We start from the raw sequence: 25,085 nt of genomic DNA on the forward strand, positions 1-25,085 counted from the left end.
CTGCTCTGCTGGCTTGTGCGTGAATCGATTCATTTGTTCAGAACACTAAGTTTATCTGAATCCTGCCACACCGACTGCTGCGGTGTGAATCAGTTTTCTTATGAACTGAATCAAATCGCGCCTACTAATTTGACTCATTTGAAGCTAGTGACTGGGCTATATACAGTATCGAAAGCATCGAACGCTAAAGAACCGAATCGTTTGTGATGACGTAGTATCGAAAAAGAATCGAACCTTCGGTACACCGTGCAACTCTAATCTGCAGCAATAGTTCTTTCTCCATGTTTGCTGTTTTAAAACAAGCTACCTGGGATGAACCGCTAGCTGATATCGCCCTAGGTTACCACAACATTCCTCAGTATAGCGCTATCGGCCGGCATTTACTAGAGCTAAGCACTGTTGCTAACTGCACTGTTAAAAATATTAAAAATCTTTTGAGGAGAGAAATCTTTGTAGATTAACATCCAGCGTTCGTTTGCCTTTGAAAGATAATGTTTTTTCAAGAAGTAAAAAAATTCTTAAAAAAAAAAATTTGCTTACATAGGCCTTCCAGCGGCGAAACCTGCTGAATTGCAAGGGAAATATGGCGGCACTCTTATTCCTTACTATTGTCGCTTAAAATGCTCCTTATGTATGAAAATAGACCAGAAAATAGAAGTTCATTGACAGTGCGCCGTATAGTCTGTAATAGTCCTCTCCCTGCAGGGCAGCATATTCTGCGAGTGAGAGGAGAAAACCAGGCAAGGCTTTAGCCGATATTACATTTTACACACGTATATATCTGCCAATGCTAATACAGATTTATAACATTTATTACTATTATAACAGGAATGGACATGCCGGTATAACTTTATAAACAATTGTGACATGTATTTATCTTACATTTTAGCTTGTATACAAATATGTACAAACAATAAAATGAAAGGCGTTGCCTAAGAAATAAGATTTCACGTTTATTTATCATGGTAACTGGTTCTTACATAGACTGTAGACTAAGAGATTTAAACTCTCTTTTTTAAGTGATTTAGATTTAATAAAACAATATACAGCAATATACAGAGACCACTTAAAAATAAAGAGTTTCTTTGATTTTACCAAATTAAAAACCTCTGGAATATAATCAAGAGGAAGATGGATGATCACAAGCCATCAAACCACCAAACTGAACTGCTTGAATTTTTGTGCCAGGAGTAAAGCAGCATAAAGTTATCCAAAAGCAGTGTGTAAGACTGGTGGAGGAGAACATGATGCCAAGATGCATGAAAAAACTGTAATTAAAAACTAGGGTTATATATTTGATTATTTATTCTTTATAAATATGAACTTGTTTTCTTTGCATTATTTGAGGTCTGAAAGCTCTGCATCTTTTTTGTTATTTCAGCCATTTCTCATTTTCTGCAAATAAATGCTCCAAATGACAATATTTTTATTTGGAATTTGGGAGACAACAATGTTTATTTTATTCAAACATAAACCCATAAATAGCTAAATCAGAGAAACTGAATAGGAAACTGAAGTGCTCTCTTCATGTTTTCCAGTTGTATCTACTGAAACTAATACAAATGAAAATTAGTTTAAATAAATGGATTTTAAAGAAAATCCCACATACAATAAATACTTTAGCAAGCATTGGTTTGACATATCTAATAATTCCGATGTCATTCTGCTTCCCTAAATTTAAAGAAAACTTGGGAAATTGTGTTTGGTATTGGGTTTTCAGCCAAATATTCAGTTTTATTTGGTTTAATTTGGGTGCATCTCTACTCTAATGACATCCCCCGAGTATAATAAGATCCAGCACAGTCTGCTGACAGAATCATTTCCTACATGGTTTATTCTTGGCAGTGTGATTTTGTTGTGTTGGCAGGTTTTCCCTGCGTTCCAGGACAGTCTACGCTGTCCTCGTCTCTGAATCCGTCACTGTGGGAAGATGATACAGCGGTGCATCATGTTTATTGTCTGTCGCTGTCAGTTATCTGGTCACTTATTGCCTCCTCAGTAACCACCTAATGTTTACCAGCCGGGCCTGTCTGCGCCTGTGTGTGTGTGTGTGTGTGTCGGAGCTTGTGAATGGCAGGAGGCGGGGCTACAGGCTCGGGTGACGGGTTCAGTGGCAGCAGCCACAGACAGATAAAGCTCCTGCAGTTACGTAACGAGACAGATCAGGCAGGCCTGGCAGTGCAGTAATAAAAGCTTAATCTGTGCTGAGAAAAGTCCTAATCTTTCACCTACAGTTTACAGCATTTACACACTCTCTCACACACACACACACTCATTCATATGTCACTGATGTGCATAAATTGATAAATTGAAAACCTCTGGAATATAATCAAGAGGAAGATGGATGATCACAAACCATCAAACCACCAAACTGAACTGCTTGAATTTTTGCACCAGGAGTAAAGCAGCATAAAGTTATCCAAAAGCAGTGTGTAAGACTGGTGGAGGACAACATGATGCCAAGATGCATCACAAAAAAAACTGTGATTAAAAACCACCAGGGTTATTCCACCAACAATTGATTATTTCTGAACTCTTAAAACTTTATGAATATGAACTTGTTTTCTTTGCATTATTTGAGGTCTGAAATCTCTGCATCTTCTTTTTGTTATTTCAGTCATTTCTCATTTTCTGTAAATAAATGCTCTTAATTACAATATTTTGTTTGGAATTTGGGAGAAATGTTGTCTGTAGTTTATAGAATAAAACAACAATGTTCATTTTACTCAAATATAAACCTATAAATAGCAAAATCAGAGAAACTGATTCAGAAACTGAAGTGCACTTTGGGCCCTATTTTAGCAGTCTATAGGACATTGGTCAATGCATCCCTCAGCTTGAAAAAGGGCGTGTCAGTGTGTGTTTAGTATCACAAGGGCTCAAGAAATACACATTGCGCAGCTCAAAACTCGCAAAAGGCATAGGGGTGTGGTAGGGCTGTAAATCTTTGGGAATCCCACAATTTGATTCAGAATCGATTCTTGGGGTCACAATTTGATTTTTTTACGATTCTTTCAAATCAGTTGGATTTCTTTTTCTTCATCCTCCACACTTTAGCGGCACAACAACAAACACTGTAACACGACACTACACACCTCTCTGCAGCCTAATAGGGAGAGGCAGTAAGAGCAAAAACTTTCGCTGTTGGTGCTGTCTCGCCACACTCACCTACTGTCCTACGGAGCTCTTTAACAGTTAAAGAGAAGATACAGTACCTGCACCCGAAAAAAAAAAAAAAAAATTAAAATCGTTTCTAAATCGTTCAATGTCAGGAACGTGATTCAAGCTCGAATCGTTTTTTTCATCGTGTTATTCCCTTTAACAACCAGGTGAGCTCTGACTTTGGCACGTTCGTATCTTAACAGTGCAACGCTGTTGCGCGTCTCAGCAGAGACAGATACTGACCGGTGTGTTCACACTGTGAAGATACACCAGCAGCTCACCAGCAATGTTATTTTATTCTTTATCTCTCTCTCTCTCTCTCTCTCTTTTTTTCTCAGGTTATATCCTGAGTCTGATTCTGCTGACCCTTCCCAGACAGCGGCTGGTGCAGCTCTACCTGTATGTCCTCACTGCTCTGCTGCTCTTCGCTGGTCACCAGATCTCAAGGTGAGTCTCCATGACAAAAAAATATAAAAAATACTTGATCTCTGTATAAAAAAGTCATAAACCCCATTGTGGCCACACTTATCATGTAAATTGAATTAAAGTCCTTTAATTTTCTCAGAAATAAACAGTGCATCTTATAATCCGGTGCAGATTTTATGTATGAATTCTATCAGTCAGGTATTAATAAGGAACAGTAAAGCTACTCCACTGAAGTACAGATTTATACAGGAGTTCCAGGTTAGATCTCCAGCAGTATTAGCATTACTCGCTAAAAGCTAGCTCTTTTACTGTTCAGAGGTGAGTATATCGGCCTGTAGCCTGCTGATAACCCTGGCTAACACTCACTGCTGGAGCAGCTTTAGCATTACCCGCTAACCTTGCTAAGCGCTAGCTCTTTCGCTGTTCAGAGGTAAGTATATCGGACTGTAGTCGGTGTTAAAACAAGCTACTTGCAATTAACCGCTAGCTGGCTTACTGGAACACTCAGGGTTCCTCAGTGTAGCGCTGTCAGGCGGCATTGCCGCTAACTGCAGCTAGAGCAAGAATTTAGCTGCTAATGCTCATACTGCTGCACCCAGCCTTAGTGGAAATCTGGAAATCTTATCGTACTGTAAATAACGGAAGTGCTTTACTCACCCAAATGAACAGTTTTTAGAAGAGAAATCTGTATCTGTGTAGGTTAACATCCAGCGCTTGTTTGACTTTTAAATATATATATATTTTTTTTAAGAATTACAGTTTTGTTTACTTTGCTTAGCTTTATAGGTCTCACTACCCAGAAGATTAGTTTACATACTGATCTGTTATAACTATTGGAATGAATGACCTGAATGCTTTATAATTAGATAAGGAAATATTTAAGATCATAATCATTAAGTAATTTCAATTTTAGGCTTCTATTGCTCAAACACACCTGATTCCATTTATTCCAATTAGAGCAGAGGTGTCCAAACTACAGCCTGCGGGCCATTTGCAGCCCGTTTCCTTTTTTGGAGCGGCCCGCGAGGTATTTTAGAAATAGAATGAAAGTTGGCCCGCTGTTAAGCAGGTTTTTATAATGTGAGATTCAAAGTTTGAACGCTAGGTGTCAGAAACAGGCCAAAGAGTCTAAAAGCGGAGAGGGTGCGCATTTCTGGCGCAGAAAAACGGGGCAAAGAGTCTAAAAGCGGAGAGAGTGCGCATTTCTAGCGCAGAAAAACGGGGCAAAGAGTCTAAAAGTTGCCGTAATTAAGGAGTTTAATATTAAGAGACATCATGAAATTAAACATCAATTTGAAAAATCTTAGTTTACACAACACTGTCAAAGATAAAGATAGTAAGTCAAGTAAAATGGTGTGTAAATGAAAGTAATCGGGAAAATGTGTTATTTAAAGTGGTATATTTCATTATTTGTTTTATTACGGAGTGAGGCCCGTGACTTCAAATATATTTCTCCTTCTGCCCCCAACAAAAAAAGTTTGGACACCCCTGTTTTAGAGAGTTGTTCTAGTAATTATTACAGTGAGAGAGAGAGGGATGAGCAGCTCTTTGTGAGGAGTTTCTCACTGTCTCTGGCTGTGTGTGTGTGTGTGTGTGTGTGTGTGGAGTGTGTGATTATGGGCTGGTGTTGGAGTGTGACAGGTGGCTGTTTAGTGTGGGATTAAGAGGGAGCTGTTAGCGCTGGTCTGGCTGTAATGTGTGTCTGTAACTACAGGCAGCCGCCGCTCAAATTAAGATCACCCGAGTGTAGCGGAGCCATTACTGCCTCCTCGTAACTTACCCTCCACTCCCGTCTGCTGCAGCCCCGGCCTCCCACACACACACACACACACACACACACAATGTGCAGGCCAGGCTGGGCATTTTTAACACACAATCCTTAAAGATTTTTTTATTGCTCGATTTGCAAAAACATGGTTAACTCAACAAAAAAAGAATAATCTACACTAAATTTAACCCTTTAAGACCTTGAATCCATTGCAATGGACATCAAGGGCCCTATCTTACACCCTGCATAAGTCGCATCACAATGCTCATTGCTACAGTCATATGAAAAAGTTTGGGCACCCCTATTAATCTTAATCATTTTTAGTTGTAAATATTTGGGTGTTTGCAACAGCCATTTCAGTTTGATATATCTAATAACTGATGGACACAGTAATATTTCAGGATTGAAATGAGGTTTATTGTACTAACAGAAAATCTGCAATATGCATTAAACCAAAATTTGACCGGTGCAAAAGTATGGGCACCCTTATCATTTAATTGATTTGAATACTCCTAACTACTTTTTACTGACTTACTGAAGCACAAAATTGGTTTGTTAACCTCATTGAGCTTTGAACTTCATAGCCAGGTGTATCCAATCATGAGAAAAGGTATTTAAGGTGGCCAATTGCAAGTTGTTCTCCTATTTGAATCTCCTCTGAAGAGTGGCATCATGGGCTCATCAAAACAACTCTCAAATGACCTAAAAACAAAGATTGTTCAACATTGTTGTTCAGGGGAAGGAGACAAAAAGTTGTCTCAGAGATTTAACCTGTCAGTTTCCACTGTGAGGAACATAGTAAGGAAATGGAAGAACACAGGGACAGTTCTTGTTAAGCCCAGAAGTGGCAGGACAAGAAAAATATCAGAAAGGCAGAGAAGAAGAATGGTGAGAACAGTCAAGGACAATCCACAGACCACCTCCAAAGAGCTGCAGCATCATCTTGCTGCAGATGGTGTCACTGTGCATCGGTTAACAATACAGCGCACTTTGAACAAGCAGAAGCTGTATGGGAGAGTGATGCGAAAGAAGCCATTTCTGCAAGCACGCCACAAACAGAGTCACCTGAGGTGTGCTTTTGCAAATCAATAAAATGATAAGAGTGCCCACACTTTTGCACCGGTCAAATTTTGGTTAATAATACAATAAACCTTATTTCAATCCTGAAATATTACTGTGTCCATCAGTTATTAGATATATCAAACTGAAATGGCTGTTGCAAACACCCAAATATTTAGAACTAAAAATGATTAAGATTAATAGGGGTGCTCAGACTTTTTCATATGACTGTATCTTACACATCATAGACAGTCTATTTTCTTGTCACTTCTCACCTGCGTTGTTTAAATAGCAACTTTATTTGTTAATATATCTACATCTCTCTGATGGGCGTGGTGGTCTGATTATGAAATGAGGTGTGTTCAGGTGAATTTCTGGAGTTTTGTTTGTTTATCTTGGTAACAGAAAACACAGGAGCTCCACTGACTGAATACAACCTAGACAGACATTCGTTGCTATCTTGGAAACGCAGGTGTGCCGCTTATGCTTGTTACCAACACACCTGGACGTAGAGCAGTGCACAAACCCAATTTTTACATCAACAATATACTGAATAATTAATAAAATAACATTGCTGTTCCCGTAAATGAGCTGCTGCTGGAGCTCCTTCACAGCGTCAACCAGCAGCTCAGTTTCCTCTGCTGAGAAGAGTTGGACACATCCAGGTAGCTGCACTTTTAAAATACTAGCAGTGACATGCTGATTGGTTTGTTTCACATTACGCCAAAAACAAACCATTTTTTTATACTCTCTTACTTTTATAAAGGCCAAATTTGTGGAGATCACGACTTATAAATGTCCTGTGATCAGATTCTCCTGATCCACCTGAGCTGTGGATCTCTGCAGCTCCTCCAGAGTGACCATGGGCCTCTTGGCTGCTTGTTTGAGCAGTGCTCTCCTTAATCGATCTGTCAGTTTGGGAGGACCATGGCAATGTCTTGGTAGGTGTGTATAAACAGCTGTAGAATACATATTCCATTTTTGGATGATGGATTAATTGATGGAACAGGGATATGTTTTTATCCTCTAACCCTGCGTTAAACTTCTCTACAACTTTATCTTTGACATGTCTGGTGAGTTCTTCCTTCTTGGTCCTCATGATGCTGTTTGTTCACTCGTGTTCTCTACACTCTAAACCCATACGTTGTTTGAACTCAAATGATTTAAGTCTGTTTTACATAAAATTGGATATTTCTAAACAATACTCAACTATTTTAAGTTAGTTAAACATGTGTGGGCACATATACTGTACTATTCAAACTGAGATCTTTGAGTTGAACCAACTTATAATAACTTTAATTTAGTCTGTTTTTCCATTAACAGCTTCTTTTCCATTGGCTTCTGTCACAATCTATTTGCATACTGGGTGTGTCCGACAGTTTCTGACTAAAGGCCTCGGCATACTTCATGCGGAGACGACGTTCGCGTGGCTCTAGCGAACAATGTGACGTAATTGCGGAGAAAACGAACAGGCGCGGACGTCGCACAGGGGCTTCGTTCGCCGTGTCGTGCACATGGAAGCTGGGCGAACTCCACGGCCGAAGACACAACGCGACAAAGGCTGTGATTATTCGTTAAAAAAGAGGTGTGCCAAGAAAACAAACATGGACGATTTTGAAGAAAGGCTGGCTGAGCAGGTACAGCGGTACCCTCACCTTTACGTTACTCACCTAAGCGTTACTAACGTAACAGCACCACCTGCAGTTGTGGAGCATGCGAGACAGGCAAAGCGAAGCCGCAGAAAGTATGCCAGCTCGAAAGCTCGCGAAAGCGCGCTTGACTTCGTGCAATGCTCACGAAATTCGTTTCGCTGGAAGTATGCCGAGGCCTTAACACTCACCATCAGTGTGTAGTGATTCCCCCTGGGCTACCTTACAAATAAATCCAGGTCTCTTTTATTTGTAATAAGCTGATGTTTTAATTTATGCTAACTCAAATTTTCATTAACAATTACTTAAAATTTTTAAGAAAACCGACTGCCTAAAAAAAGTTAAGTAAACTCAGCTTGTCCGGTGTTAAAGTATAACAAAAATTTTAAAAAGTTAAATCAACTTCCCCTTTAGTTGTAATAACTTGATATTCTAAGTTGTGTTAATTTAAGTTTTTATTCCCCATTACTTAACTTTATTAAGGCAACCGGTTTCCTCCATTTTTTAAAGTAAATTCAAGTTATCCAGGCTTACAGTGTGCCAAACCACTGAGGCCTTCAAGGAACAGGTCACTCTGGATTTTATTTAGGGGGTTTAGAGTAAAGGAGGACCAATATATTTTTTAAATTTGATTAAAATTCTGAAAAACATGTATAATTTTCGATCCTTTTATTTACAGTTATATTTGCAAGCTACTACAGATAGATTGTAATCAGATTCCACTGTTATGATTTGATAACCTCATTATTTTTCCTCAGATTTAATGCATATGACGCTATGACGGTTCTTCTAAAATCGACAGGTTCAATACACAGCTCTACATTAAATTCTATTATAGAGGCTGATATGTGCTCTGCAGTCCGACTGAACACTGAACTGAATGGAGGCTCAGCTGACGCTTATATAAGAGAAGCGTTGTGTTCTCTGAGGAATGCAGTCAGCACAAATCTGCTCTACTAGTCAGACCACAACAGCAGCAGTGATGATCCCTGTCTGTCTCTGGTTCTGGTTCTGGTTCTGGTGTGGAGATGTGAGACAGGTGTTCAGTATCATGTTATTTAGTGATGTCTGTAGCAGATCTAACCTGATCTGTTCTGTGTTTCAGGGATTATGTTCGTGGGGAGCTGGAGTCGGGGTACGAGGGGCCGCTCTACCTGGAGCCTCTATCCATGAAACGCTTCACCACTGCACTCATCTGTAAGCTCCTCCCACAACAGTACACCAGTACATACCATAGACTGTGTATAACTGGACAGAGCATTGTCTCTCAAAAGTGAAGCCACCACAGGTCGGGCGCCCCCTGCTGTTCGGTTGCAGAAAGCTGTGTAACTCCACCCGTCCCCATAGGTTTCAATGGCAAAACAGACGACATTCAATCACGTTTTTTTTTCTAATATACTGTAATTCTACCTCCATTATTTAAATGCAGCAGCTAGTGTAACCTGTGCTTATACTGTCAATTTTTTATATCCCAACAGAATTCGTTTTTTAAAACTTTATTCAGCTCTATTTAAAAAAGGTGTGGTTATTGTAAAAGGGCTGGTTGTGGGCGGGACCAATAACAGACCGTCAGCTCCGCTCTGCTCCGCTCTGCAGCCTGTGACCTCGAGGCAGCTCTCAGGGGCGGGGTTATTTAAATGAGTAGGCTGTCTCTCCACAGTCTTTCTCCCTCCTCTGGACTCTACTGCACAGAATCGGGTTTCAGGATCTCCAACATGGTGGAAGATTTTGGCTTCATTTTCATAGAATGAATGGGAACGGAGACACGGCGTCCATCTTTTTTACAGCCTCTGTTACATACAGATAACTCTACATATATATAAAACAAATTACATATACAGGTATTTTAGTAATTTAGTACAAAATGTGAAACTCATATATTATATACAGTAGATGTATCACACACAGAGTGATCTATTTTAAGATGCAGCAATGCATTATTATTGTCCATTCATTAATTCCTCTGTGATAGGGAGTTGAAATTAGCTTTTATTACCTTTTATTTTACTTTATTTTTCCATTCCACCTTAAATGTTAAAATGTCACCTTAATCTCTGTTGTCTGTTGCACCATTTAAAGTGAACGCTAGCTACTTAGGTGAACTGCTAGTGATTTTGTTTAATGCTTGTTATGAAAAAAAAAAAAGATTGAAACATTGACATAAAACATTGACATTACATGTTAAACTATGGTAATATAGTGGGTATTGTATTTTTATTAAGGAAAGTTTGTGGGTTCAAAATTTTAAGCTTTTATTTCTTTTAATGTTGATGATTATGATTTATGAGTTATATTATATAGACCAATTGGTACTGTTGGCAGTGTGGGCAGTGTGCCAAGTCCTGCTGGAAAATAAAAAATCCACATCTCCATAAAAGTTGTCAGTAGCAGAGGGAAGCATGAAGTGCTGTAAGATTTTGTGGGAAAACAAAACTGCACTGACTTTAGACTTGATAATAAAACACAGTGGATCAACACCAGCAGATGACATGAGATGTCTCTCCACGTTTATGGATTTCATTTTCCAGCAGGACTTGGCACACTGCCCACACTGCAAAAAGTACCAATTGGTCTTATATAATATTCTAATCATCATCAACAATATAATAAATAAATGCTTAAAATAGATGTTAAAATTATGATAACCACTATAGACCGTTTCAATGAGGAAAACAATAACAAAGCTACTGCGCATGTCCGTTTCTTCCACGCTTCCGGTGGCGCTATTTTCAACTATACAGCTGTCAAAATCAGAGCGCATGTTTCGCTCCCGAACACAGAACAAACACTACTGTATAGTGTTAGTAAAAAGTGATCAAACCTCTTCTCCTGATCCTTTTGATAAGGATTTAAGAGGGAAGTTTTTTCCTCTGATTTAAAACGCTTGACAGATGTGATCTACGGTGGCCGAGAAAGCCCAACGCAGTGCAAATTGAAAAGCGCTGCAAAAGCACAAAACACATCCATCAAAATTACAACACAGGCGCAGCAAATAGAAAAACGCGCTGCAAATAGAACCACAACACAACGGAAGTGAGTCACAACACAACGGAATTTTCCCGGGGGACCTTAAAATATACTGTACCAGCTAAGCTGCGTCTTCAGTAACGTCTCGGACTTCACTATGTGTACAAAGGACAATAAGTGGCAAACAAGGCGTTTTGTGAAGCAGAACTTTTAATAATATGCACACAACCGTGGCAATCACAGGTAATAAACATAACTTACTTTTCAGAAGCTTGTTTGCCACTTATTGTCCTTTGTATACAGCTGGTACAGCATCTTTTAAGGTCCCCCGGGAAAATTCCGTTGTGTTGTGACTCACTTCCGTTGTGTTGTGGTTCTATTTGCAGCGCATTTTTCTTTTTGCAGCGCGTTTTTCTATTTGCTGCGCGTTTTTCTATTTGCTGCGCGTTTTTCTATTTGCAGCGCGTTTTTCTATTTGCTGCGCCTGTGTTGTAATTTTGATGGATGTGTTTTGTGCTTTTGCAGCGCTTTTCTATTTGCACTGCGCTGGGCTTTCTCGGCCACCGTAGTGATCACTACCTTGTTGAAACGGAGGCAGTGAAAGCGCACCGCAGTTTGGGCGCATATAATTACTTTCTCAGTGGAAAAGTTGGGAATATTTGTTCCTGTAATAGAGAAGCATCACTATAGTGTATGGTGAGGTTGGAGCAAATCAAACGCTGTCCAACACGTACTCTGCATGATTTATAGATAAGAAGGAGGGAGGAGTTGTGAGCAGACACTGTAACTGCAGGCAGGTCAGCAGTGTGAAAAACGAAAGCAGGCATGTTTACTATGGAGGACCAAAAATGACATAAGTATAAATAAAAAAATGTTGAAATACATAAATGAATAAATAAATAAATGTTGGTATTAGTAAATGCACATATAAATGAATAAATAAAAATATATATAAGAAATGTATTTATTAATTTATTTATTTACCTATACAATTATTTGTGCATGTATTTACTTATTTATATATTTATTTATTTATTCATTTATATGTGCATTTATTTATATATTTATTCATTTCAACATTAATTTATATATTTATTTATTTATTTATTTATATATTTATACATTTATATGTGTATTTATTTATACTTATGTCATTTTTGGTCCTCCATAGTTTACTTGTTTATAGAACAATTTGACCTGATTTTCAATGTTTGTGACTCTCAGATTAGGTGAAGTTTGAATTCATGTTAAATTAAAAAGTTACGTCCACTGTTTTTAAACAATTTTAAACATTAAACAAAATCGCTAGTAGTTCACCTAACTAGCAACCAACCTAGATAACTTTCCCGTTCCACCTTAAACGGTGCAAGTGACAGCAGATGCTGCAGCATTTAAGGTGGAATGGAAAAATAATGTGAAATAAAAGCTGATTAAAAGCAATTTTTTTCTCCCCATCTCAGAGGAATTAAGGAATGGACAATAATAATGAATTGCTGCATTACCTGCTGCCCCCTTTCTGAAGATATACAATAAAATATTTCCTAAAGTTAACTAGTAATCAGCAGCGGCAGTTAGGTTGCTGAACTTTAGCTAGAGCTCCACTGCTATAGTTACAGTATATCTGTATCAGGTTCAATCAAGGATTGTCCCAATTCTTAGTAGTTTTTACTTCAGTAATGAGCACACTTTTTTGTATAGGTGCACTATTTTAAACACACTATTTAGTGAGGTAGTGTGTGGTTTAGGACACAGCCCCAGTTTCCAGTGCTTGAAATCTGTGTATTTCTGTAATAGATGGTGTCAATCACGTTCACAATCTGCCCAAGCCCTAGATCATATCTCTGAACCCTTTACCCTTTACTTAGTGCTGCACTTTACCACAGCAGTGATAACATCATACACAGTTATATCACTCCGCCGCTGTCTCTGTGCTGTTCTGAGAGCTGCTGGAGGAGCTGAGTTTAGTAGTCTGAGCGCAGGCTGGAGGTTAAAGCTCTCTCAGCTGTGCTCTCTTCTTCTGCCTCGTTCTCATGCAGAGCCTGTACTCAAACCCCCAGCGTGAACACAGAGATACACAGCCAGCTTTCACATCCCCTCTTTCACCACTTTCACTCACTTAGTCTGACTCTCACTTTCTCTTTTTTTCTCTGTTTCTCTCTCTGCTTTAGTTTCTCTTTGTTTCTCTCTCTCTGCCTCCGTTTCTCTCTCTTTGTCTCAATTTTTCTCAGTTTCTTTCTCTTCTTCTCTGCCTTGGTTTCTTTCAATTTCTCCCTTTCGGCATCACTAGCTTTCTCTCTGTTTCTCGTTTTGTCTCGCTTTCTTACTGTTCCTCTCTTTGTCTCACTTTTTCTCTGTATCTCTCTTTTTGCCTTGCTTTCCCTTAATTTATCTTTCTGCATCATTTGCTCTCTCTTTGCCTCAATGTGGGCTTCACTCTTTTTCTGCATCACTTTCTCCCAGTTTCTATTTTTCTGCCTTGATTTCTCTCCGTTTCTCTATCTCTGCCTTATTGTTTCTGATGTTCTTTTTCTCTATTTCTCTCTCTCTCTGCCTCACGTTATCTCTATTTCTCCTTTTTCTTCCTCACTTTCTATCAGTTTCTTTCTTTGCCTAGCTTTCTCTCTGTTTTTCTCTCTCTCTGCCTCGCTTTCTCTGAATTTCTCTATTTACCTCTCTTTTTCTCCTTTTTTCTCTCTCTGTTGCTTTCTTTCAGTTTGTCACTGTCTGATTTGCTTTCTCTCCATTTCTCTCTCTCTGCTTCACACTTTCTGTCTCTGCCTCCCTTTTTCAACCTCTCCTTCTCTTTCTTCATCACTTTTTCTAACCTTGCTTTCTCTCTCTTTCTGTTTTTCTGCCTCGCTTTCTCTCATTTTTTTCCTCTTTTAGCATCTATTTCTCTGTTTCTCTCTCTGCCTCACTTCCTCAGTTTCTCTTTTTCTTCCTTGTTTTCTCTTAGCTTCTCTATCTCTGCCTTACTCATTAAGTTCTTGTTTTTGGCCTCTTTTTTTCTCTGTTTCTCTCTTTGTTTCTCTTTCTCACGGTTTCTTGTTTTCTGCATAATTTTCCTACAGTTTCTCTCTCTCTCTGCCTTGCATTCTCCCAATTTTTCTCTGTGCCCCACTTTCTCTGTTTCTGCCTCGTTCTCTGCCTCACGTTTGGTTTCTCTCTTTTTCGCCTCTCTGCATCTCTTTTTTTCTCTCCCACACTTTTTCTCAGTTTCTTCTCTTTTTCTCTCTCTTTGCAGCACTTTTTCTTCATTTCTTTCTGCCTCATTTTCTCTCAATTGCTCTTCCTCTTTCCTCTTTTATCACTCTCACTCATACTCTTAGTCTGACTGCCTCAGTTTCTCTATGTTTCTCTCTCTGCCTCAGTTTTCTGTTTCTCTCTCTCTCTGCCTCATTTTGTATGAGTTTCTCTTTGTTTCTCTTTCTCGCTTTCTTTCAACTTCTCTCTTTACCTCGCGGTCTCTTAATTTTTTTCTCTCTCTGTGTCGCTTTCCTTCCTCTTTCTGTTTTCTTTTTTTTCTGTTTATCTCTCTCGCTTTTTCTCCTTCTCCCTGCCTTGCTTTCTCTCTATTTCTCTTTTTCTGCATTTCTTTCTCTCTGTTTCTCTCTTTTCCTTGCTTTCTCTTAGTTTCTCTTTCTGCATTATTTTCTCAATTTATCTCTTTCTCTGCCTCATTTTGCCTCAATTTCTTTCTCTCTCGCTCTCTTTCTTTCTCTCCAATACTCTCTGCTTCGCTTTCACTCTGTTTCTTTCTCTCTGCCTCACTTTATCTCCAATTCTCTCTCTCTGCCTCAGTTTCTCTCCGTTTCTCTCTCTATATCTCTGCCTCATTTTCTCTCCATTTCTCTCCCTCTCTGCCTCACTTTCTCTCCATTTCTCCCTCCATCTCTGCCTCATTTTTTCTCCATTTCTCTCTATATATCTCTGCCTCATTTTCTCTCCATTTCTCTCTCTATATCTCTGCCTCATTTTCTCTCAATTTCACTCTCTATATCTCTGCCTCAGTTTCTCTCCGTTACTCTCTCTATATCTCTGCCTCATTTTCTCTACATTTCTCTCTCTATATCTCTGCCTCATTTTCTCTCAATTTCTCTCTCTATATCTCTGCCTCATTTTCTCTCAATTTCTCTCTCTATATCTCTGCCTCATTTTCTCTCAATTTCTCTCTCTATATCTCTGCCTCATTTTCTCTCAATTTCTCTCTCTATATCTCTGCCTCATTTTCTCTCCATTTCTCCCTCCGTCTCTGCCTCAGTTTCTCTCCGTTACTCTCTCTATATATCTGCCTCATTTTCTCTCAATTTCTCTCTCTATATCTCTGCCTCATTTTCTCTACATTTCTCTCTCTATATCTCTGCCTCATTTTCTCTCCATTTCTCCCTCCGTCTCTGCCTCATTTTCTCTCCGTTACTCTCTCTATATCTCTGCCTCAGTTTCTCTCCGTTACTCTCTCTATATCTCTGCCTCATTTTCTCTCCATTTCTCTCTATATCTCTGCCTCATTTTCTCTACATTTCTCTCTCTATATCTCTGCCTCATTTTCTCTCCGTTTCTCTCTATATCTCTGCCTCATTTTCTCTACATTTCTCTCTCTATATCTCTGCCTCATTTTCTCTCCATTTCTCTCTCTATATCTCTGCCTCATTTTCTCTCCATTTCTCCCTCCGTCTCTGCCTCATTTTCTCTCCGTTACTCTCTCTATATCTCTGCCTCAGTTTCTCTCCGTTACTCTCTCTATATCTCTGCCTCATTTTCTCTCCATTTCTCTCTATATCTCTGCCTCATTTTCTCTACATTTCTCTCTCTATATCTCTGCCTCATTTTCTCTCCGTTTCTGTCTCTCCTCTCTGCTGAGAGGTCACACGTCCTATCTGGTTATTCTGAGATATTTAGGGCTTAATTAACCTGCTACACATGAGCAGATGCGTTCATTAGAGGCAGCATATGCTGAGAGGCAGGAGATCTCACTGCTGCTCCTGATTGAAGAGCAGAAATCTGTGTTTCCTTAAAGGGAATTCAGTGTTGCATTTCTTCTTTTATTATTTAATGAACAGCTTATTTAAATTTTATTTAAAGGCTACCCATAGAAAGGTCTCTTAACACACATTCATAAGCCTTGAATAATATATTTATAAAGCAATATTTGGATGTTTATGACTAGCTTATGCTTTTAAATGCAACATGACATGGGCCACGCTCTATGAATAACTTGCAATTGATGATGATCTAAATTGGTAAATTGGTGACACATTTTCTTTTTATAATACCTTAATTAAGCAGAATTCGATAAGCATGTGTTGGAAGTATTGGAAATGTTCTTTTTTATGCTTTAGGTATGCTTTAACCATATTTTAAAAAGTTTTAAATATAATATGCAATACTCTTGCATGCTATATTGATACAATTTCATTAATTTTACACAAAATATTATATTGTGTTGCAATAAATTACATTACATTACATTACATTACATTTGGCAGACGCTTTTGTCCAAAGCGACTTACAATAGTCAAGTACAATGTAAAATAAGTTAAAGGTAAAACATCTTTGGATAGGGATAAAAGGAGGTCAAAGGGGAATAATAGGATAGAGGAGTGAAGGAGGGGAAGAAGGAGATGAGGTTAGAAGTAGTTAGTGTGTTAGAGGTGTTAGGAGAGTAGGTGCTCTTTGAAGAGCTCTGTCTTCAGGAGTTTATTAAAGATAGTGAGAGATTCTCCTGATCTGGTAGTGGAAGGTAATTTGTTCCACCATTGGGGAACTCTGTATGAGAACAGTCTGGATTGCTTTGTGTGAATGTTTGTTTGGTAAAGCGAGGCGACGTTCATTGGAGGAGCGCAGCGGCCGGGAGGTAGCGTAAGCCTTCAGGAGTGAGTGCAGGTAGGAAGGAGCCTGTTCTGTCATCACCTTGTAGGCGATCGTAAGAGTTTTGAATTTGATGCAAGCATCAACTGGTAGCCAATGGAGCTCAATGAGCAGCGGGGTGACATGTGCCCGTTTTGGCTGGTTGAAGACCAGACGTGCTGCTGCGTTCTGGATCATCTGGAGTGGTTTTACTACGCAGGCCGGGAGGCCAGTTAGCAGGGTATTGCAGTAGTCGAGGTGTGAGATGACGACCGCTTGCACCAGGAGTTGGGTGGCCTGTTGCGTCAAGAACGGTCTAATTTTTCGGATGTTATAGAGCGCAAAGCGGCAGGACCGAGCAACTGAGGCCACATGGTGCGTGAAGGAGAGTTGGTCATCAACCAGAACACCCAGGTTCCTAGCAACCTTTGTCGGTGAGAGAGAGAGAGAGTCGATACTTATAGAGAATTTGTGTTGAAAAAATGGTTTTGCTAAATGCCCTAAACTGTTGGTAATATTGTATAAATATTGCTTTATAAATACATTATTCAGTGCATATGAATGTGTTATGAAGCCCCAATTGTGAAACTGCTTCCAGCCATTGTTACCAACCATTTTTCTTATTTAAACTCAATGATGAATAAAGAAAAGAGGTCCAGTCTGATGAAGACATTGATGTGAAACCCTGGCTGTGTTTGGGTTAGCATTTTTAAATTTAATGAACAATATTATACCCAGCAATAATACAATTTAATTTTCATTTTGTTGCAATAGTGTATTCTTGACATTTTTATTTTTAATTCAGTGTTTTCTCATATTGCCAAGAGTATCGTTATCACGAAAATACCATTAAATATCATGATTTTATTGTGAGGTCATATTGCACACCCCTAGTCCTAGGTCATGGGTCTTGTAGCATGGCAATGACCACCCCTACATGACTGTATTTGACTAACTCTAACTCATTCTGTGTGTGTGTGTGTTGTAGGTCAGCTGGTGGTGTGTACCCTGTGCTCCTGTGTGATGCAGACTAAGCGGATCTGGCTCTTCTCAGCTCACCTCCTCCCTCTGGTGGCCAGGCTGTGCCTTGTTCCTCTGGAGACCATTGTGTTCGTCAATCGCTTCGCCATGATCTTCACCGGTCTGGAGGTCATCTACTTCCTGGCCACAAACCTGCTGGTGCCCTTTAACCTGGCAAAGACTGCGTACAGAGAACTGGCACAGGTCAGACACCACTTATATCTACACTGTATTGTCTAAAAAAAATAGAATATCATTAAAATGTTACTTTATTTCAATGCATTTATTTCAACTCATATGTTATATAGATGTATTACACACAGAGTGATCTATTTTAAGTGTTTGTTTCTTTTATTGTTGATGATTATGAAGCTTACAGCCAATAAAAAACCCAAAAATCAGTTTATCAGAAAATTTAAATAATTTTAAATATTGAATATAAGACCAATGGATACTTTTGGCAGTGTGGGCAGTGTGCCAAGTCCTGCCCGAAAATGAAATCTGCATCTCCGTAAGAGTTGTCAGTAGCAGAGGGAAGCATGAAGTGCTGTAAGATTTTGTGGGAAAACAAAACTGCACTGACTTTAGACTTGATAATAAAACACAGTGGATCAACATCAGCAGATGACAGACATGTCTCTCCAAACCATCACTGATCATCAGTAAATTTTACATTTCATTTGTAAATCAAGGGAGCAGAGTCTGGAGGAAGAGTGGAGAGACGCACAGTCCAAACTGCTCAAGGTCTAGTGTGAAGTTTCCACCAATCAGTGATGGTTTGGTTTTATTTAAAAACAACAAAACTAATTTTTTAACTCTGGAAGGGTTCAGAAATCAGTATTTGGTGGTTTAAATAACCCTGATTTTTAGTCACGGCTGTTTTTATGCATCTTGGCTTCATGCTCTCCTCCACCAGTCTTACACACTGCTTTTGGGAGATCTTATGCCGCTCCTAACACATAAGTTTAATCAGTTCAGCTTTGCTTGTTTGATGGATTGTGATCATCCATCTTCCTTCTGATTACATTCCAGAGGTTAGGTTTGTTAATGGGGTTCAGGTCTGGAGGTTGGGCTCGCCGTGACAGGGTCTTGATCTAGTGGCCATTCTTTTTGTAGGTTACTTAATGTCATAGTAAGAATAAGTTGACGGTCAATCTCCAGACCTGAACCTCATGTTGTCAGTAGTTTTTAGAATAAAACAACAGTGTTCATGTTACTCAAACATATACCTATAAATAGTAAAATCAGAGAAATTAAACATTTTAAAGTGATCTCTTAATTTTTGTCCCAAAATAAGAGAATTAGTACATGTCTTTTGCGCGTTTCGAGTCACGCAAGATATACTTTTCCCGTCGCTATGATAGCAAAGACACACTAACATGCTGCCAATCAAGCTGCACGGTTTACATTTGATTGATCACTTACATATCACTAAAATATGACCCTGTGTATTTGAAACACTATACAGCAGGCAATTTTTCACCCCAATAGTGCAAATCACTAAATGAATTTGAACAATGAACAATAGGCTTAAAAAGTAAGATAAAAGGGAATGACCTTGATACGATCTATAAGCCTGGATGGTTAATGCACCAATTTGTTTTCTATTATTAACTGGAAAAATGATTAAATAAATCATTTTAAAGTCATTTTGCAGGCAGGTTAGTTTTTTATCTTTTTTCTCCACATTTTTTGCCTTTTTGGGGCCGCCATCTGTTTAAACACCAGTCAAATCTAGAAGTCTGATGCCCCATATGATTCCAATATTATCATAATTAATATCATTAATAAGCAGTTAACAAAATACTGGCATCCTCTCTGATTTGTAAGGTTTTTTCTTGTCAGATTTTTTTTACTCAGTTTGTAGATTCTCAATAAGTTTCCTTATAATTTAAAGCCGATGTCCGTAAGTTTTGGGATTTGCGGAAGAATCATTTTAAACTGGGCGGGTGTGATGCGGTCTCCTTTCAGAGTAGATGAATCCGATTCCAGGTTATGTTCAGTCAGAGAGAGAGAGAGAGAAAGAGAGAGAGAGAGCTCAGTCAGAAACTTCACTCCTTCATTTCTTTGGTTTTACTATGAGTGAATGAGCTACTGAGCTCTGAGTTTCCTCTTCTGAAGTCCCCAATGCTCCACCAGCCGCTCGCGTTCAGTAAAACTGAGCCGGATCCTCTTTTAGAGGATATATATATATATATAATATAATATATATATATATATATATATATATATATATATATATATATATATATATATATATATATATATATATTAGGTTTATATATATTAGGTTTAGCAGGGATGCTGTTTTCAGCACACTGGTACGAATAATTACTATATTTTATTTAAATTAAATACAATATTCCACTCAGAAATGCTTCTGCTTTCAGTTTAAAAAACAAAATAATACGGACTGCCACTTTAAATATTGTATACTATAAAGCACTAATGCATAGCGCCCAATCTCTTCCGCTGCAGGTAGTGGAGGTGTACGGACTGCTGGCTCTGGGAATGTCTCTGTGGAATCACCTGGTTCTGCCGGTTCTCTTCATGAGCTTCTGGCTGGTTCTGTTCGCCCTGCAAATCTACACCTACTTCAGCACCCGCGATCAGCCCACGTCCAGAGAGAGGCTGCTCTTCCTCTTCCTCACCAGGTGAACAAAGGAGGGGTTACACTGGATTTCAGGCAAAATATTTGTACAAAATTTTGTTTCACTGAATATATCGAATTTTTATTATTTGAATAAATCAGCATTATATTTAAAGGGGACATATTATTCTAAACTCAGTACCACTTTAAAATAAGACTACCTTTATAAAGATTCTATGAATGGCTGTTAATTAAGTTGCAAATACTTTAAATCCCAGTAATGAGCAGTTAATACATTTAAAACAGCACATAAATACCATATATTGCAACAGTGAACTGAAATGAATTAGCAAAATATCGATTCCATGATTATTTATACCCTCAAACCTCAGATCTTTCTAGATACTGATCTTACCTTGTGTCAGCATTTAACCTGTCATAATAACATATTTACTATAATTTACTATAAAATAAATGCCTATGTTGAAAAATAAATGACCAAGCAAACAACAGATTACTGTTACCTTTTCAACTGATATGTTGAAACTGCTAATCAATGGCTTTTAAGGCATTTACAACCTGATCATTAATAATTAATAATCTAATTTATAAACCATGTATAAACCCTTTTATAAGGGTAGTCTTATTTTAAAGTGGTACCCTAAACTCTTTGCGTGATTTTTGTATTTCCACTTGGGTCTCAACTATTAAAAAAGTAAAATAAAATAAATCCATCCGTTGGTTTTCTGTAAATCAATTTAAAGGAAGGGTTTGGTGTCAGGAATCAGTCACTAGATCACTCACTAAATCAGTTATTATTATAAATTATATTTAGTTAATTTTGGTTGAAAACCTCTTAGACAGAATTAGCCAACAGACTTCGTCTGAGGGTGGAATCTGTACCTACTGTCTATGGTAAGTCAGCAGATGAGGGAGATGCAAGAACTTTCATAAAATGAGTTTTGTGCTTCTATCACAGTTAAGCATGATCTAGCTTGTTCTTGTTTTGCCAGTTAGCACAAGTTAACACGAATGTGTGGTAAACAACTCAGCAACAGCTTATTTGCATAAAAGTGACAGAGCCCTTAAACGGCTCAGTCTGAAAGAGACTTAAAACTATTATAGAGAATAGGGCTGTGAGATTTCTTTATCTTTATGTGAGAATGATTTTGTGTAAAGGATTCTTAAACATGTTTTGTATAGAACATAGACCTATTCTTTATATAATTTGTGTAAAAAGAGGTAAAAATCAAAAAGAACCTGTTGCATTTAGAATGTCTGAACAAAAAACATTTTTGAAAACAAAACTACCTGGACAAAATGTACAGTGTACAATGATATAATGTTAATTTAGAATGTGTTGACTCTCTCTCTCTCTCTCTCTCTTTCTCTCTCTCTCTCTCTCTCTCTCTCTCTCTCTCTCTCTCTTCGTAGTATTGCTGAGTGCTGCAGTACACCGTATTCTCTCCTGGGTCTGGTCTTCACCGTGTCGTTCGTGGCTCTGGGAGTTCTCACACTCTGCAAGTTCTACCTGCAGGGCTACCGGGCCTTCATGAATGATAACACCATGCACAGGTAACATCCCTTTTAGTTATAAAGAAATTAGATTGATTTTAACACTCTACAATTTAGCATGTGTTCCTGTGTAGCTTTAATATAGTCTTTCAAATTAAATGTACACTGTAGAAAACCATAAAAAGGAAGAAGAAAACACATTAAATGAGGTATCCTGTGTTTTTCATATCTTTACCGCTCTCTCTCTCTCTCTCTCTCTCTCTCTCTCTCTCTCTCTCTCTCTCTCTCTCTCTCTGCAGGGGAATGACTGAGGGAATTACGCTGTTGATCCTGGCGGTTCAGACGGGTCTGATTGAGCTTCAGGTCATCCACAGAGCCTTCCTCCTCAGCATCATCCTCTTCATCGTCGTAGCTTCCATTCTTCAGTCCATGCTGGAGATCGCTGACCCCATAGTGCTGGCACTGGGGGCCTCCAGAGACAAGTAAGAGCTGATCAGCTCATTTTTATGTTTGTGTGATTCAGAATTGGGTATATGCTGGGGTTGGACAATGAAACTGAAACACCTGTCATCATTTTAGTGTGGGATTTTAGGTTTCATGGTTAAATTGGAGCAGCCTGGTGTTCAATCTTCATTAATTGTACATTGCAGCAGTAAGAGCAGAGTGTGAAGGTTCAGTTAGCAGGGTAAGAGCACAGTTCTGCTCTAAATATTGCAATGCGCACAACATTATGGGAGACATACCAGAGTTCAAAAGAGGACAAATTGTTGGTGCACGTCTTGCTGGAGCATCTGTGACCGAGACAGCAAGTCCACATCCAACAGGATTAACTGTGGACGCTGTAAGAGGAAGCTGTCTGAAAGGGATGTTCGGGTGCTAACCCGGATTGTATCCAAAAAACATAAAACCACGGCTGATCAAATCACGGCAGAATTCACCAAATGTGCACCTCAACTCTCCTGTTTCCACCAGAACTGTCCATCACCACAATCAATTATTGTGCTCTAAAACCTTATTTTTACTTTTATTAAAAACTAAAATGTTTCAGGTAGGTCAAAAAACATTAATTATAAAAAAAATTAAAAACCTGCCACTATGATCAAGATATCGCTGTTTCGAATCCTGGTCATGCCCCTTGCCATCAGCTGCCAGAGCTCCGAGAGAGCACAATTGGTCTTGCTCTCTCTGGGTGGATACAGTAGAAGGCAGCTCTCCCCTCATCACTCCTAGGGTGATGTGTATCAGCACAAGGCTGCGTCTGTGAGCTGGTGTATCAGAACAGAGTCGCTGCGCTTTCCTCCGAGCGTTAGCACTGTGATGCTACTCGGTAATGCTACATCAGCAGCAGTTCAAAAAGAGGCGGAGTCTGACTTCACATGTGTGCTAGTCTTCAGCCTCCTTATGATGGGGGATGTACAGCTGAGTGGAACAATTGGCCTAGCTAAAACTGGAGAAAAATGGGGAAAATTTTAAAATAAATGTATAAAATTATAACAAAAGAGTATCATAATTAATTGATAATCATTATTGGGTGCAATCCCAACTCACAACACCATATTACACTCTTAGGCTTTTTGGCGCCACCTGCTGGACTCTGTCTCATATTCTCACCTGTATTATTGTGTAAATATGATTGTCTGTATCTCCTAACGTCCTGCTGTCTTTTTTTGCTGTTTTTCAGGAGTTTATGGAAGCACTTCCGGGCGGTCAGCCTGTGTCTGTTCCTGCTGGTGTTCCCGGCGTACATGTCCTATATGATCTGCCAGTTCTTCCACATGGACTTCTGGCTCCTCATCATCATCTCCTCCAGCATCCTCACCTCTCTACAGGTACAGCACACACACACACACACACACACACACACACACACACACACACATTCACACAGTACATTCTTCACAACGCAACAAAAATACTATACGGAATCAGAGCATAGTTAGGTGCATCTAGTGCATCTCAAAAAAATTTTATATCATTAAAAAGTTAATTTAACAGATGTAATCGTAGTCGATACAGAAAAATGGGTAATCACCAGTAAACAGAGCAATGAAGACAAAACCATACCATAAACGATAACCAGTCCAGAGTTCATACACGAGAGATCCAATATCAGAGGTAATCCAAGAGGCAGTAGTGAAAACACAGTCCAGGTAATACACAAGCAATCCAGTATCAGAGGCAAAGGCAATAATCGGCGTCGAGAAAACAAAAGCAAGGTCATACACAAGATAAACTGAGACAAGAGATATAGAACGCTTTGTAATGAGGAGAACCTACAATACGCGGCGTGGGTGTTTGTGTGGCGTGCACCTTTATAGTGCCAGTAATCAGTATTCGGGACTTCCTGGAGGAAGCAGGTGAGGTGTCACGTGATCAGGTGAGTGCGTGATGTCAGCGGGTGGTGCATTCTGGGTAGTGTAGTTGTTGACCTGAGAACCTCCGTTAGAGCTTGGTGTGGAAGGGACAGAGGAGCTAACAGCACCAGACGTGACAATTTTAACCATTTATTAATTTTATTATGTATGATTATGGCTTACAGCCAATGAAAACCCAAAAATCAGTGTCTCAGAAAATTAGCATATTATATAAGATCAATACAAAATCAATAATAATCACTCATTTTAAGTTTCTTCTGTGACTCACTTAGTGTGTTATTTCACAAACCCGCGATCTGAAGTATAATTCAGTGTCCGTCAGTGTGAGTTTCTCTGTGGTGTGTACATGAGGTCAGTGTGTGATATGAACACAAACACCAAACGCCATTTATTATTATATATTTTTTTACAGGTAAACCTAGTTTAGAATCATTTCTTTCTCATCTGTAGTTTGATTTTTAGTAGGGTGGAAAATAATCGATTTAATTCGAAAATCAATTTTTTTTTGTGGAGAAAATCGAAGATAATATTTGCGGCAGAAGCGGCATAAGGTCACCCAAAAGCAGTGTGTAAGACTGGTGGAGGATAACATTCCATTAGGTTTATTCCACCAAATATGGATTTATGTACTGTTAAAACATCAGTATTGCTGTTTGTAAATAAACATGGATGTGTTTTCTTTGCATAATTTGAGATCTAAAAACACA

General features: G+C 38.8%; 1 protein-coding gene across 1 annotated transcript in view; it reads left to right on the top strand.

Moving 5' to 3' along the window:
- Positions 1-25,085, top strand: part of rnf145a (ring finger protein 145a) — a 43,919-nt gene that overhangs the window by 12,622 nt on the left and 6,212 nt on the right. Inside the window, exons 3-9 of the mRNA XM_049483884.1 lie at positions 3,501-3,609; positions 9,170-9,261; positions 17,867-18,102; positions 20,377-20,552; positions 21,923-22,063; positions 22,303-22,485; positions 23,685-23,832. Of these exons, the coding sequence (XP_049339841.1) occupies positions 3,501-3,609; positions 9,170-9,261; positions 17,867-18,102; positions 20,377-20,552; positions 21,923-22,063; positions 22,303-22,485; positions 23,685-23,832 (1,085 nt within the window). The remainder of the gene's footprint in view (positions 1-3,500; positions 3,610-9,169; positions 9,262-17,866; positions 18,103-20,376; positions 20,553-21,922; positions 22,064-22,302; positions 22,486-23,684; positions 23,833-25,085) is intronic.

The sequence above is a fragment of the Astyanax mexicanus genome, chromosome 10, assembly GCF_023375975.1.
Source record: "Astyanax mexicanus isolate ESR-SI-001 chromosome 10, AstMex3_surface, whole genome shotgun sequence".
NCBI classification, from domain to species: Eukaryota; Metazoa; Chordata; class Actinopteri; order Characiformes; family Acestrorhamphidae; genus Astyanax; species Astyanax mexicanus.